Genomic DNA, 15070 nt, shown 5'->3' with positions numbered 1-15070 from the left:
GGGAAAGAGCTTATCTCTGTGGACAGTAGGAACTTCATCCTATTGTATTGTCCTTTAAGTTTCAGAAATTATACACTTTAGCAATTTTGGTTTGCATCACTCTTGCTATCCCTCTCGTTCATATAACTGTTGTTTCTCTCTAACAAACTAGCCACATCAGCAAATGTAAACAACTCCCCTATTCAGCACATTTGTTGTGCTTTGACCCAAACCGGGTATCTAACACTAGGCACCCAAAGAAATACTAAATGTCATCTAGTGCTATAAATATCACTTTTCTGCATCTTTTTTAAAGGGAGAGTGCACAGCCCACTCATGGGCAAGGAGACTGTCAAATTTTAGGGTTATCAAAGGAAGTTCTTGAAGGATTTTATTTTCACTGGATTCATCACCTATTTCTTGAAGATGGTAAGGAGTTCTCTCCTCTTTTGTTTGTTTCTTGTGTTATGTTTATAGATAAAGAAAATTCATCAACCACTTACAACAATAGTAAGAAAAGCACGAGCAAACAACTAACGAATACCTCTTTGATTGTGGCCTTTACAGGAACACCAAGAACAGCAGCTCCGTTCAACAATCCATCTTTAAGGACCTTAAAACAGAATATAGATATGTAACTAGTAGGCAGGTTAACTAAAAAGTAGATGATTAGATTTTATTTTTTTTAACAAAAAGCCCTAACCTAAAATGACAAATGTGCATTTGAGTCCATTAAAATTGTACTCTCACATAACATGTTACCATGTGGATCTACATAACACAAGCACTTCTATCAAGACTCTGCCGTTGGCAATGGTCAAGTCATTTAATTCCAGAGATGAAGAGAGCCTCAACATGATTTGTAGACTCTTTAGGGACAAAGGTGAAATTGTAAATACCCATATAAACCATTGACCTTAATTCCATAACACTCTCACTAAACTAATGCAACAGTGTCTATTTTCTTGATGTATGATAGGAACCTGGAAGGGAAAAGTGGGGTCAGGGATAGAGAACAAAAGTTGGTTAGTGAGGTCCCTAGAATCCAGGCAATTCAGTTACGGGTTGCTATATGAAGGAGTGAAGTTGGGTAGTGATATAGGCATTCAGAAATATTGTTAGAGTTGGTTGGGAGAGTTTTTTCTCTCTGGTTTAGGAGTTCTCTGAACTCTGGTTTTCAGCTTTTCCTTACTGTTTTCACCATTGTAAGAGCTCCCTGCTCACATTTTCCAGAAATAATACACATTTCTTCCATTACAATTCTAGTTTCTATGTATGCATTACATTCTGAAAAATTAAGCAGTGAACTTAGTAACTCGTGCAAAAGAAACTTATTGAATCCAAACCTTTTGCACATCTCCTTGTAACACCAAAGGTCTTGCAGAATCATGAACGCAAACAAGTTCAGAGTTAGAATCAACAGCCTGTAAAAAAAGGCAATTTATAATAATATAAGGAGCCATTAGTGTTAAAGGGATAAACAGGTCGAAATTAACACAAACTAAAAAAAATGCTTGCAGAAACTTAATTTTAATTTAAGCAAACCCGATCAAATAAAGAAACCAGATGCTGTCACACCGACAACAGTTAATTACTCTCTTACATGGATTTCAAGACATTGAACAGTCTGTTTTATGAGTGTATACAAAGTTGAAATTTATTGAAAATGCCGAGTTATTGATATTATTTTGATATATGAATCAATTAGGATTTTAGTTACATCCCATCACTGATGGATTCACCTAGCCATCTGACTGAGTTATTGTTATGTTTACAGTAATCCAAAACATCTAAATGGCAAGGTTGAAGTTTGTCACATCCAGCTCATAGTCATTGTTTAGAAGGAAGAGGTCAACTAATATAAAATTGAGCAAAAGAAAGAAAATATTTCATGATCACAAGATTAAAGAAACAACAAACTGCACATTCCTGAAGGCCATTGTAAACAGAATCCTGCCTTTCTTTTCCAGGCAGTGCAAATTTGAGTTGTACTTGGCTATTTCCTTTTACATCTGTGGAGGAAAAAAAGAATATCAACAGCAGAGAAGGCAAGACATGATTAATGGAAGAAAGCAAAGGTGAAGAAGTAGAAAGAAACCTTCAAAAACGTCCTTGTATGACGGATCGCAGACAACAACGATTTCTTTGACTTCAAGCATTTGAGTAAAAGTGTAGAAACTGCAAAGGATTGACATATCCTCCTCTAATTACATTGGAAAGAAATGAAACACATGTAAAGCACATAAAGTGAGTGAAGACATGAACCAAATAAAATGTATATAGAATGATACATTATATTATATCACTGAGAACCGTGTTCTTTCTTTGCATCACGCAGATGATGGCATATACTTCCTTTGCGGAAGTTGGAAATGGATAGTATTCGATATAAACGTTAAGATAGTTAGATGTAGTTTCTAGGTTGTTAGTTTGTTAATCCACTAGCTCTATATAATGTATTAATTTTGTATCTTTTTCTCATTCTATATATATATATAAAATTAAATTTCAATTTAAATATTTTCTGTTAACAAGATTGTAAGAGATATAGCCGCAATTACCAACCAACCTATATAATGCAATTGGTTGACCCAAGAGAGGAAGATATTGCTTTGGCATGTTAGCCTATTTACAAAAACACAAGGAAATAAATAAGAAATTGATTGATTGATTGATTGATGATGTTTAAGTATATTTGAAAAGAAAATAATAAAAAAGAGAGAGAGAAAGAACAGACTCCCATCCTTTTGCCTTTCCCTCCTGCGAGCAGGACAACGGAAACGCTTCTCTCTTTCACAGGAGACTCAGACTTAGATTCCTGGTCAAACAAACAAGCACTTCAACCTAACTGTATAGGATGTTGGAAGGAATCGAAATGAATGGAAGCACTTACTTGGGAGGCAAGTGCAGAGCAGAATGTGGTGAGCCTCGAATTTGACTTTGGAATAGATAATACATTTTTGTTTAAACATACTTTATGACCTGAGTACGGGAGAGAGAGTGAGTGAGCAAGAGTAAGTTGAAGATAATTGAGAAACACAAAGTTGACTTGCCTCTAATTGTAGCTCTACTTGTATATGGTGCTACTTTGTTTATAGTTGGGAACGCCAAACTCAGAGCAGGACAACACTGTTGTAATTGTAACTCAATCATCCTCACTGCCACAAACTACCTAAACTAACGGAGTTGGGTTATTAATGTGTTTGTTTTTATTTATTATTTTAATTAATAACTTGGGCTTCGAGGAGAGAGTGAATATGTTTTGGGCCGAGCCCATCAAGTTTGTTTGTTTAGAGTGGAAAAATGAGAAAGAAGAGAGAGAGAGAGAGAAGGATCCATCTCGATCGAAGAAAGAATGGGAGCAGGAAAGCATACGGCAGAGTTCTTCAAGAGGAGGGATGAGTGGAGGAAGCATCCGATGCTCGGAAATCAGATACGTCAAGCCACTCCTGGTCTCGGCATAGCCCTCGTCGCCTTTGGTGTCTACCTTGTCGCCGAACAAGTCTACAACAAGATCAATGCTCCATCCTCTTCTCACCACGTACCCCTTTTATTTTTCTTAGGGTTTTCATTTTTTATTTTACTGCATAATTCTTCTTCCATCATCCTCTTCACAAATCTCATTATTAATCGTTCAATTTCCATATAATAATACATTTTAATTATGCTGTGGTTGTCTTATGTAACTTGTTAACCACAGGGATTTTGAGTGTTTGGGGAACTTGCTTTCATAATAATCAAATTAAATCATGCTTCTTTTTTGTGCTCCTTGACTGTATTCAATTGGGGAACAAGTTTGCAATGTTCACTTACACTTAATTACGCTGCTGTTGCAGGTGAATGCTGGGGAGCACTGAGGATGGTCAATTCATCCTTTCCTGTCGTTTTCTTTCTCTAAACAACTGGTTGGTTGCTTGGTTAAATAAGCTTATATTTGGCACATTGTTTTCCTTTTTTATATATAATTTTAGGGTAAATTTCCGACATTATTGGGTTTGTATAATGAATGAATGAACATGTATGTGGCATTTCTGAAATCTCTATTCTACCTGTTATTTTTTAAGTGACTCAGTAACTAACTACATTTTGATATTTTAATTCCAATTCGGATGTGCTCTCAATCACTTTTGTTTGTTTTGTTTCACTGTGATAAGTATGGCCTACCACAAAACTAACAATAAAGGTGAAGTGAAGATTACTTGGCTCTATATTCTTCACATTTCTTTAGTAGTAAGTCGAAATAACACAATATGGTGAATCCTGTTAAATAACAGAGTCGCATGTTGGCAATTGGTTCATTTTTATTTTGACTCAAGACAGTTGGTTTATTGAAATGAAGAGGACAACATTAATTTTTTAACTTAAGTTTGAAGAATACTAGAATTTTTTTTTTTTCTTTCTGTTATCGACCAGCTCAGTGTAAGAGAAACATTTGATTTCAAAGGCTGAATGCTTGGGATAACTAAGAAAAACGAGATTTCTCATGGCATCACCATCACTTGTTCTAATGTTCTTTTCGATCCAACTTATCCTTCCAACTCTGTTCAATAAACTGCATATTTATATGTAAAAATTCATCGTGATGGCCAGTTTGTCGTATCACTTCTTTGATGGGCAACTTGCTATGATGCAAAACCATCAGATCATAGTCCTTGAGAGGACTTTGAGATTCAATTTGATCTCAGAGAAAACTACAAGTAACTTTTAATTTCTAAAAGAACTTAACCCTTACATGAACCACTTCTAGAAAATGGGCAATTAAAAAATAACAATTTGGTCTTCAGCAATAATGAAAATGAAAAAGATATGGTTTGGTTCATATAAAGTAAAAGATTTATAAATGATTTCTTCTTCAGCAGATTGCTCATTTATGAGTTTTTGTGCAAAATTTCACATTTAATCATCTAAGTTTAGTTTAAATTTTTGGTTGAATCCTTCAAGTTTTTGTTTTTTCAATATAGTCTTTTAAGATACATTTAATTTACATAATTAGTCTTTTAAATTACATTACATTATGCAATTGATTCTTTAAATTTCACAATTTTTTTAAATTATCATGAATAAGATCTAATTGAAGCATCCCATAAACGTAGATTATTTGTGAAGTTTGATAAATGTTTTATAAAGAATTAGTATGAGTGGTATATTATTGTAATTTAATATAATTTTTAATTATCAAATACTTTCATTGTAGTAATTGTATGAGTGGTATATTATTGTAATTTAATATAATTTTTAATTATCAAATACTTTCATTGTAGTAATTGTTGTTAAAAGTGAAATAAAAGATTAAAGACGCAATAAATGTAACTTAATGAATTAAATATAAAAAATAAAAAACTTAAAAACTTAAAACGGAATTGGACTAAACTTAAAAAATCATAGGTATATTTGTCTTTTTTTTTTTTCTTTCTTCTTTAATATTCAACCAACTATACTTGACAAAGAAAACATTCAACCAACCACCATTTATATAGATATATCATTGTAACTATAAAATAAGTAACTGTAGTTTGTTTCTGATACATTGTGGATATCATTTTCTTGAATATATTATGATTTTTTTAGAATAACCAAGTATTCTTATTCTTGATATTCAATTGAACAACTTTGTTTGAATGATAAATGAAAAAGAGAAAAAAAATGATTTAATTGAAGAAAAAATTAATGATCCACAATGAGAGTGCACCCCTGTAATCACTTATACACAATACGAGTGCTTATATAAGATTATGTTAATTAAACACCCGTGTTGTGGATGGTCTAAAGTAGTTAAAATCCTCTTCAATGTCAAAAGAAATAGAGAGATCCATTTGTAAGAGAAATAGACACAAATAACATATTAACTGGTCTCGATTTTAAAAATTGATCACTCTAATCTCTCACTTATACTTATCTATTCAAATGAAGTCCTCCATTTCTCCAACAAATTTACTAATAAAAACTTTAATTGAAAGTCAATAATTGAATTCCATAAATATATTCATTTTATTATACAATGAATATTACTTTAGCAAAAAAAGGTTATCTTAAAATTAATTTTATTTGCAATTTTTAATATAACTTAAATTTTTTTTTAATTATACCATTTAGTTATTATCATGTATATTATTTTCAAAATATTAATTACATTTTTTATATCTGATAGTGGAAACACATCAATAATGAAAAAGAATAATTTGTTAAAATAAATACTAATACTTTTTTTATTTATAATATTTTTAATTATAATATTTTTTTAATATACCTTACATAAATAAAAACCCTAAATAAAAAAATACTAAGAGATTAAAAAAAGAAATTTAATATTAAAATAGTGCTTTCAATCTCCCTCCCTAAGCCATTTTGTTAACATGATTCAAATGATAAATGATATGTATTGTGATGTGGCATAGAGTAGATAAATCTCATGATGTAGTCGCTGAAAAGATTGATATGATTTGCATAAAACTGCAGCACAGTCTGTTGCAGATGCTGACTAATCCATAAAATGTGAGTCAGATTCTGATGCAAGCAGCGGATAATTCGGAAAGCAAGTGCATTTCTAATCACAGGAAATTGCAAAATCAAAAGATAAACCCAAGTTCTCAAGTAATAGTTGTTCATTCCTCATCCAGAAAATTAAAAAAAAAAAATCCAACTTTAAATAAATTTTGATAGTACACTACATTGGTTTACCTTTGTCTGTAAACACATCAGAAAAAGAATATAAGAGATTCTTGTAGCAAAGAGAAGATTCCTATTATTTATTAATTTAATTATAAGAACAACAATGTGACAATAACATAACAATACAACAGTAAGAAATCATCTATCGAAAATGTCCCATTGTTAAGAGATTGAATCCAAGATCATTGTTTTTGTCTGGTCTTATTGTCTGGAATTGAAGATGTGTATTATTAGCAAGATTAATCATCTCCTTCATGGAAACATAGCTCAAAACCTGAGGAGTAGCTTGAATATTTCTTGAAGAAATACCCCCAATATCAATGTGTCTAAATACACCAGTTTCAGGGCTAAAAGAAACAAGACATTGAGAATATGAATGTGAATCAGAATCAGCTCTGAGCCACATATCTCCAAAACTGTTAAACCCAATTGGTCTGTGCTTATCCTGTGGACACAATCCACAATAAGAATTTATGTCAATACTAAATGCCTTTCTCCAAGACTCTTTCACACCGTACTTATCCATCACCCAAGTCTCAAATTGAGCACCGTCAACCACATAGCACAAACACAAACAACCTTTTAACACTCCAATACTCACCCCTGATATCTTGCTCAAATACTCGGCGTTAAAATGTGGCGGCGGTGGCAACGATTTGAAGTTGTTGGTGTTGAGATCAAATGAGCATATCAATTCAGAAATTTGATCATGATCAGTGATCCAATGAAGTGCACCATTGAGACATGGATCAAAAGAAGAACTGTTAAATTTAGCAGTGGCAGAGGGAGCGTTTGGGATGAGAGTCCAAGTGTTATCATGTGAATCAGATTGGTACAATTCAGCCACCATTCGATTTGATTTGGAAACAAGTTGAAGGATTTTGAAAATCTTTTTCTTAGGATCAAATCCAAAAGCTGAAAAACGGAGGTTATGATCAGCAGGACTTGGAGCAGGGGGAATAGTGAGAACCTCACCCAACAAAGGATTAGATATATAATAAAGAGAGTGAGAGTGATAATTAGAAGCACGTAAACACAAAAGACCGTTACTTGAATTGATCAAATTCATACGCCGATGGATATGAAATGTGACGAACCTGCTCATGTTTATGTTTCTTTTTCTTTTTCTGTTATTAATAACAGATTGTTGTTTGCTGGTGTGAATTGTGCGTGTTCGACGCTTTGTTGAAGAAGAAGGTTGCAATTGCATGGCGATACAAGATGATCCGTGATTTGAATTTGGAAATGATTGGATTTGGTTGGAAGAGGAATCGATGCAGGTGAGTCGGTGGTGATCGGAGAGAAGAACGAAGGAGATTGGGGCTCTTGAGAAATAGGATTGTTGAAAAGAAGAATCAGAGAGGATTGTTCTGAATTTAGTGCATACGGAAGAACATCGAACGATGGAGATAGCGGAGAGATTGAACATGATTTCTGAGAGGATGTGAATCGGAATATCGAGGATGTGAAACCCTACTTCTTTCTCCATTTTCTCTTTCTCTTTCTCTCTCCGTCGAGTACTTTACACACAAAATCGCAATTCTTTTTTATTTCTACCAACTACTCTCTCTCTCTCTCTCCTCTCTCAGATTCCTTGTTATTCGACACATACTTAACTTCTCGAATCTAAATATACGTTTCACTCATCACTTCAGAATATCGCTACTCCTCCCCTCTCGATTATCAACATTCAACAAATGTATCCAACCTCTTTTTAAATCAAAAATCTATTCTCCCACATTAATTAACTACTCATTTTTAATATTTCACAAATCCAAAAACTATAAATTCAAATATTATATTTTATAACTATTAATTATTAAAGCATGTAACTGAAAATAAATTATTAATATTATATTCAATATTAAAAGAATCGTTTATTTTAAGTCAAATATTTACATATAAAATAATAATGTGCCTATTTGTCTACTTTATTCAATTCAAAAAAATACAATTAATTAAATTTTATGTAATAATTAAAGATAATTTAATTATTTTGATTGAATAAAAAATTATAAAGACTTGACATAAAATTAAATTAATTGAGGGATAATGTGAAAGGAAAAAAAGATTTACAACAAAACTTGGTTGGGTAGAGAATGATAAATTATAAATAAAATAATTTAAATAAAAAGTACTATTGAAAAACAAGACTACACCAAAACATTTGTATTTCCATTATATATATATATATATATAGATGCGTAATTGTTGAACGATCTCTTAACTTAATTTTATATAATATTTTAGTTTTTTTTTTTAATTTGGTCATCTATTTAGTTTTAAGTAAATAATTTAATCATTTATGGTTTAAAATATTATATTTTTTTATAAAAATTCATCAAAATTTTTATATAAAACTCATAAAATTAATTATCATCTTCAACACAATGCAAATTTTATCAAATTTATAATTAAAATATTCAAATAAATTCATATTTTAATTTTTATATTTTTAAATTTTTGTAATAAAATTAAATAAAGGACCAAATCAAAAAAAAAAAAGACAAAGAACTGAAATGTTATCTGAAATTAAATTAAGAGACCGCATAATCAATTATATCATATAAATATATATATATATATGTATATATATATATATAATAATTAATTAAGAAAATTAATTAAACTTGATTAATCTTTTTACCTCGTAAAAAATATACTCATTTTCAAAATGGTCATTTATGATTACTTCTTATATGAAAATAAAGAAGTCTTTAAAATAAAATTCTATTAACTTAACCTACTTTAGGAATAACATTATTAAGTATGGTAAAAATAATATATTTATTATTATTATAGTCAAACCAATTAAATAAAAGTATAAAATAAATAAAAAAATCTAAAAAGTAGACAAGGAAATTTATTATTTATTAAAGTGTATATATTCTTTTAATTATATTTGATATTGAAGGAATTACAAATTATCATCGTATGTCACATGGAAAATGAATAGAAGTTTTTGGTCATTTCTCTTCATTTATTTTTACATTCTCCAAGTTAAATACAATTAAAAATAATAGTATTCTTTCTTAAATATAAATAAAAATAACTTACTTTTAAATGTATAAAAATGAGTTTCTCGGACCATTATCAAAAGAATTTTTTTCACGTGAAACTAAAAATACGTGTTAAATATGAGCTGCAAAATCGGTACCCAAACCTATGCGGGCTACCCATTTTTTGTATCAGCCCAATTTCTTTTTGTTGATATTTTAACTGTTTTATAAAAATAAAAATACATAATTTCCTATCATTCAAATTTTCAATACACAAATTTCATCAAAACAAAAATAAATTAAACATCCCATATATCTCATTTTATTAAATTATAATCTTATTTTTTAACTTCAATTTATTTCAATATACTTTAAACTTTTTAAGTTAAGTTTAAGATAATTTTATTTAATATTATAAAGACAAATCTATTATCAAGTCAAATTTAATTTAATCTTTATATTAAAAATTTACACGCACAATTATAAATTTTTAAATTCAAACTTAAAATAATATGTCGAGTTTAACGATATTGATATTATTCAGTTAAGTTGTACTTTATAAACTATAAACTTTTATAAGAATAGGAAGATTAATTGTATTGAACAATTTTATTTATTAAATATAAAATTAGTTATTTTTTAGTTGTATTAATCTCTTAAGTTTGGTGTAGTTGTGAGTTTATAGTTTTTAATTTTAAAATTCCATTTTAAAATCAAAATTTATTCAAATAAAATGAAGTTGAATTGGTTTTTTTATTTAATTTCAAAATAATTTTTCTTAAAAAACTCAACCCAAAAACAAAAATTTCAAAGAATTAAATATACAATTTTTAATATAATATTTTTATATTTAGATTTTGAATAATGTTTTTGAGTAAAAAAATTGTCTTAAACATACGTGTTAACAAGAGAAATGTACGATGCACCCCTCTATTTCAAATGAAAATACCATTATGTCCCTTAAAAAAATGAGCCACTCCATTATTCATCCTATTTTTCGAAACTTCCAAAATTTACATTATCATTTCAAAATTTTCAAACTTTCGAAATATAAAAAAGTGATTTTTTTGCCGTTTTCGAAACTTTTGATAAACACAAAAGTTTCGAAACGTAATTTTCTAGAATATTTTGACATTTTCGAAACTTTTGATAAATTAGAAACTTTCAAAATGTATTTTTCTAGAATTGATAAAAAAATTCGAAACTTTTGATCAATTTGAAAGTTTCGAAATAGTAAATTTCAGAATTTTCGAAACTTCCGAAATAAAAAGTTTCAGAATTTTCAAAACTTTCGAAGTAGGAAAATTTCAAAATTTTCCATATTTGAAAAGTTTCAAAACTTTTCAGATTTGAAAACTTTCGAAATTTTTCAGATTTGGAAATATTTGAAACTTTCCAAAATTTTGAAATGTAATCCTTATTTCAAAAATTTGAAACTTTCGAAAAAGTTCAAAAAATTTAGAGTTTTCTATTTCGGAAGTTTTAAATATTTTGAAAATTATCATTTCGAATTTTTCAAAATTTTAGAATATTTTAAAATTTTATTTAATTAAAAGGGTAAATTTGAATTTCTATAAAAATAGAAGGGTGATAAGTTAAAGTGAGAGGATGCACGGTACATTTCTATGTTTTTTGCGCAAAAATGAAAATGTCCCAATAAAACTCAACTCGTCAATATCTACCCGCGTCACCTGCAAGGCTTGTGTTCAAACTATTATACAAATCGTGTATATTGGGCTTACCTTCAGCACTGGTGTTTGGGCTCATACCCTACTGCTTGTCCACCTTAGTGGGTCACTACCAGTGCCATATTTGAACTATTTTATTTTCCGGTGAACGCCGATATTTTTCCCTGTTTTTGACTTTATTAAAAATTTATTATACTATTGTGGCAATTGGCTTGTCAATCGCAAGTGTGATAAAGGATCCATTGGGCTTGATCGAAGCAAAAATAGTTGGGCTTGAATTCCCTTAATTAGTTGTGAATCTGATATTCGTGATTTACTTACAAGTACTACTCTGAAACCAAGTTCCAAGGTTGTATGTATTGTATGGTCAGCAGTGCACCCACACGCAAAATGATGCTGTCTCATTCCATCCCAAATCCCATCATTCCAAACAGCTTCATCTTTTCCTCAATTTCAGGATATTCAATACACTCCAACCTTTCATACTTTAACTCTACAATTTTTTAAAGATTATTACTAGTCAGTTCTTTGTTCAGTCCTGAAAAATTAATTACACTAATATCGTATTATTACACCTCCCAGCATGATCATGCTTACTCTAATGTCTATAGTATTAATTAATTTTGAGTGTGGAACATGCATGTTCTGTATTGTAGAGTCAGCAGGCAGAAGAAATAAGTGAACACTCAAATCTGCAATCTGCAATCTGCAATCTGCCTAGGATGAATGTTGAGCCCCATTATAATAATAATTTAGTATAAATTTTGTGTGTGTTGTGTTGTGTTGTGGGTATTCAACACGCGCGACGCGAGGGACACAACACAACACAACAGAACATATGCCAATTTGTGTTTGATTATTTTAATTGTCAAAAGTCTGCGCCCTCACTCATTGCTTTTGCTACCAACACACAAATTAAGCACTTTGCAATTGATGCAACTTTTTGTTCTTTTTAGTTCATGCTTGCATTACATCTCTATATATGAATATTAAATCCTAATTGTGTTTAATTTGAGATATGCACTTCCCAAGTATATGTTTATTTTAGATTAGGCCTCAACTCACTCCACTTCCTCATGGATCATGCACTTAAGGCACAATTTTCTATCAACGAAATATTCGCTTATGTTTCAGTTATTATGTCTATCAACCACCTTAATTTTCAACTATAAATTACATTATTTTGACGTACACAATTTTAATTCCTAAATCTCTATTACTTTTCAATCAAGTATTATCTCGATCAAGCTTTATAGTGTCACTTAAAGTGATGAAGTTTTGTTGTATCAATATCATATCAGTTTGACCATTAATCTCGTTCATGTCTTGATCATACATATTTATAGATAATTCATTTTTCGTTTTTGAATAGATAATGCAAATTGTTAGATATGATACAATATTCATGGATAAAATTTAATGGTTTGTCAATTGTACGTTTATTAAAGAGTAGAGACATACATTGGAAATATCTACACTTGTAGAAGTTTATAGCTAGAATTACTAAAATATTGTGTGATTTTTCTCAATTTCTTATTGAGTGAAATTTATGTGGGTTCGACCACTTTAGAAATGAGTTCCGTCTAGAGTGGTGGGGATGAGACCCACCTGAATTTCACCCTAATAAAATAATAAATTTTAGCATATGTCATTGAGTAAATACCTAACAATAGAGATGTCAAAATGGATCCAGCCTAATATGCTAGTCAATCAGCCCCTATTTCAGTTTGGGTTGGGTTGTAAAAAAGATCTTAAAATAACCGAACCTTTTTGGTCCATTCCATTTGATCCAATTTAAAAATAAGGTCGAGTTAGATTTACCCTATTGACTTTAGGCAATACTTATTTACAACCTATTACAAAAATGAAGCAGGTCGTATTGGTCCATGCATGTACCTTGTCCCATACGGGCCAGATCGAGTCAGGCCAACATATTTTACAACTCTACATAACAAACATAATTTTTCAATTGAAGAATATATGATTTTTGCATCATTTAAATTTAGGATAATGTGTTACATTATATACTTTATTCTGTCTTAAATATAAACAACAAAAAATTTATATTTTGTGATGTAAAATATAAATAAAATTTGACTACTTCTACCATATTTAATGCTATTATTCATTAGATAAAAAATAATTTTTAATTAATATAAATTTTATTTTTCAATAACTCCTTTTATTCTTATTGAATAAAATCTAATGAGAGACAATTTATAAAATAGAATTATTTTTTTTTTCTACTTTGAGAAAAACATAAGGACATCCACAATGGAAATTTCCATTTGAGTGTGTAAAAATGAGTTTCGAGTGTCCACATCACTAGTTTTATAATTTTTTAATGACATTCGTAATAAACAATTAATCTCTTTAATCTAATACTTTAAAAAAATTATTAAATAAGTTCCACTAAAATATATATGATCGTACGCTTCAATTGCAAATTTTAAGTATTCGTTTTTCAATTGTGATCCTACGTAACACTTGATAAGGAAGTGTAATGTTTGTATTTCTGACGTGTAGGTCGATCTGAAGTTTGTTTAATATTTGTTTTTGATTTCTTAAAGAAAAAGTTAAAAAAACACTTACATAAACCAAATTAAAAAATAAATTATCCTTATTTGAATGTATGCGTCAGGATAGCTAGCGTGGTGGTGTTGTGATTTCTGACAAACAAAATCCAGCAATGGAGTGTAACACACTAACATTTATGTTACAAGGTCATTCATTAAATAAGAGATACAGAAAACTCAAAAGCAAAAGGGACAACTGATGAGGTATTAATGTCTAATCTTCACATATTTGTGACTATCATTCCAATGATCATGCGCCTAGTTCACTCTCAATAAATGCATACATAAAACTTGTCATGTTTTCCTCATTTAGCATAATTGATGCAATAATGACACTATTCAAGTATTGCGTTTGAGTTGTTTATTAATCTTTGGTCCCCCAACTCAATCAAAATGGTCACATTCACAAACCCATCACCATCTCTCATGGTCACACTAATTTTGATATATAATTTATAGATTGAAAAAAAACATAAACTATTTTATGTTTGTTTATCGTAATGAAAGTTATTTCTTTTAACAAAAGATTATAATAATAATAATAATATTTTTGAGCACAATATACAGATAATGTGAAGAAAGCATAACTTTGAATCTCATGCCTTTAGGTCTTACTCTTAGTTGAGACAAAAATTAAAAGCAGTGGGAATGTTCCTAACGGCTAGGCCTTGCTTTTGAGGTAGTTTTTAAATAGAAAAGGAAACACATACAGATTCTATGATTAGAAGAGGGGTCCCAAAAGCCTACCCTGAGTCCAAATCAATGAGTTATTTGGACATACATGATTGAGATGTGGCTGACCTTGAAAGGAACTATACCCACTTTTCAATTTTGTATATGTGCAATTTATTCATTGAATTCAATTTCAAGATTCCCCAATCAATATGTCATACATAATTAAATTGATAGTTTGTTACAACTTATTAGCATAGTGTGTTGTAATTTTATTTTTTTTAAATAAAAAGTTAAAAAAAGTATTATACATAATAATGAGTTGAGGGTGAGATGAAATGATAGTCCAGTCTGACAAAATTGTATGATCTCATATGAGTCTAAGATTGGAAGGAAAGAAATAAAGAGGGTACAGTATGCATGAGAGAACATTTGAAGCTTAAGGAAGCAAATTAGCATTGGAGCAATTGCACATGGTTCTGAAAGA

The 15070-nt window shown here is 29.8% G+C and overlaps 3 protein-coding genes across 4 annotated transcripts in view; 1 reads left to right on the top strand and 2 right to left on the bottom strand.

Moving 5' to 3' along the window:
• The window catches only part of LOC101493955 (2-C-methyl-D-erythritol 4-phosphate cytidylyltransferase, chloroplastic), a 6242-nt gene extending 3056 nt beyond the window's left edge, over positions 1-3186 (bottom strand). For both annotated transcript variants that reach the window (XM_073363815.1, XM_073363816.1), the window contains exons 1-8: positions 3033-3186; positions 2873-2961; positions 2717-2797; positions 2549-2604; positions 2078-2157; positions 1912-1991; positions 1326-1406; positions 524-592 (exon numbers count right to left, since the gene is read on the bottom strand). In XM_073363815.1, the coding sequence (XP_073219916.1) occupies positions 524-592; positions 1326-1406; positions 1912-1991; positions 2078-2157; positions 2549-2604; positions 2717-2797; positions 2873-2961; positions 3033-3132 (636 nt within the window). In that variant the 5' untranslated portion in view covers positions 3133-3186. The remainder of the gene's footprint in view (positions 1-523; positions 593-1325; positions 1407-1911; positions 1992-2077; positions 2158-2548; positions 2605-2716; positions 2798-2872; positions 2962-3032) is intronic.
• Positions 3187-3284: 98 nt separating this feature from the next.
• LOC101494280 (NADH dehydrogenase [ubiquinone] 1 beta subcomplex subunit 3-B) lies at positions 3285-4042 on the top strand. The gene is made up of 2 exons (XM_004499302.4): positions 3285-3520; positions 3816-4042. Exons 1-2 carry the CDS (start codon positions 3335-3337, stop codon positions 3834-3836), a joined length of 207 nt encoding a protein of 68 aa, XP_004499359.1. The 5' UTR covers positions 3285-3334; the 3' UTR covers positions 3837-4042.
• A 2748-nt stretch (positions 4043-6790) lies between these two features.
• Positions 6791-8137, bottom strand: LOC101505447 (F-box/kelch-repeat protein At3g23880-like). The gene has a single exon (XM_004499334.1). It carries the CDS (start codon positions 8135-8137, stop codon positions 6791-6793), a length of 1347 nt encoding a protein of 448 aa, XP_004499391.1.
• Between the last annotated feature and the right edge of the window lie 6933 nt (positions 8138-15070).

This window comes from Cicer arietinum, chromosome 7 (genome assembly GCF_000331145.2).
Source record: "Cicer arietinum cultivar CDC Frontier isolate Library 1 chromosome 7, Cicar.CDCFrontier_v2.0, whole genome shotgun sequence".
Lineage (NCBI taxonomy): Eukaryota > Viridiplantae > Streptophyta > Magnoliopsida > Fabales > Fabaceae > Cicer > Cicer arietinum.
Note: the sequence above shows the minus strand (reverse complement) of the source record. Positions and strands in the feature narration are given on the sequence as shown.

Bases quoted from the DNA above. Each gene is read 5' to 3' on its own strand.
- LOC101505447 (XM_004499334.1), bottom strand. From the start codon at position 8,137: ATGGAGAAAGAAGTAGGGTTTCACATCCTCGATATTCCGATTCACATC.
- LOC101494280 (XM_004499302.4), top strand. From the start codon at position 3,335: ATGGGAGCAGGAAAGCATACGGCAGAGTTCTTCAAGAGGAGGGATGAG. The intron at 3,521-3,815 runs GTACCCCTTTTA...CTGCTGTTGCAG, and splicing joins CTCCATCCTCTTCTCACCAC to GTGAATGCTGGGGAGCACTG.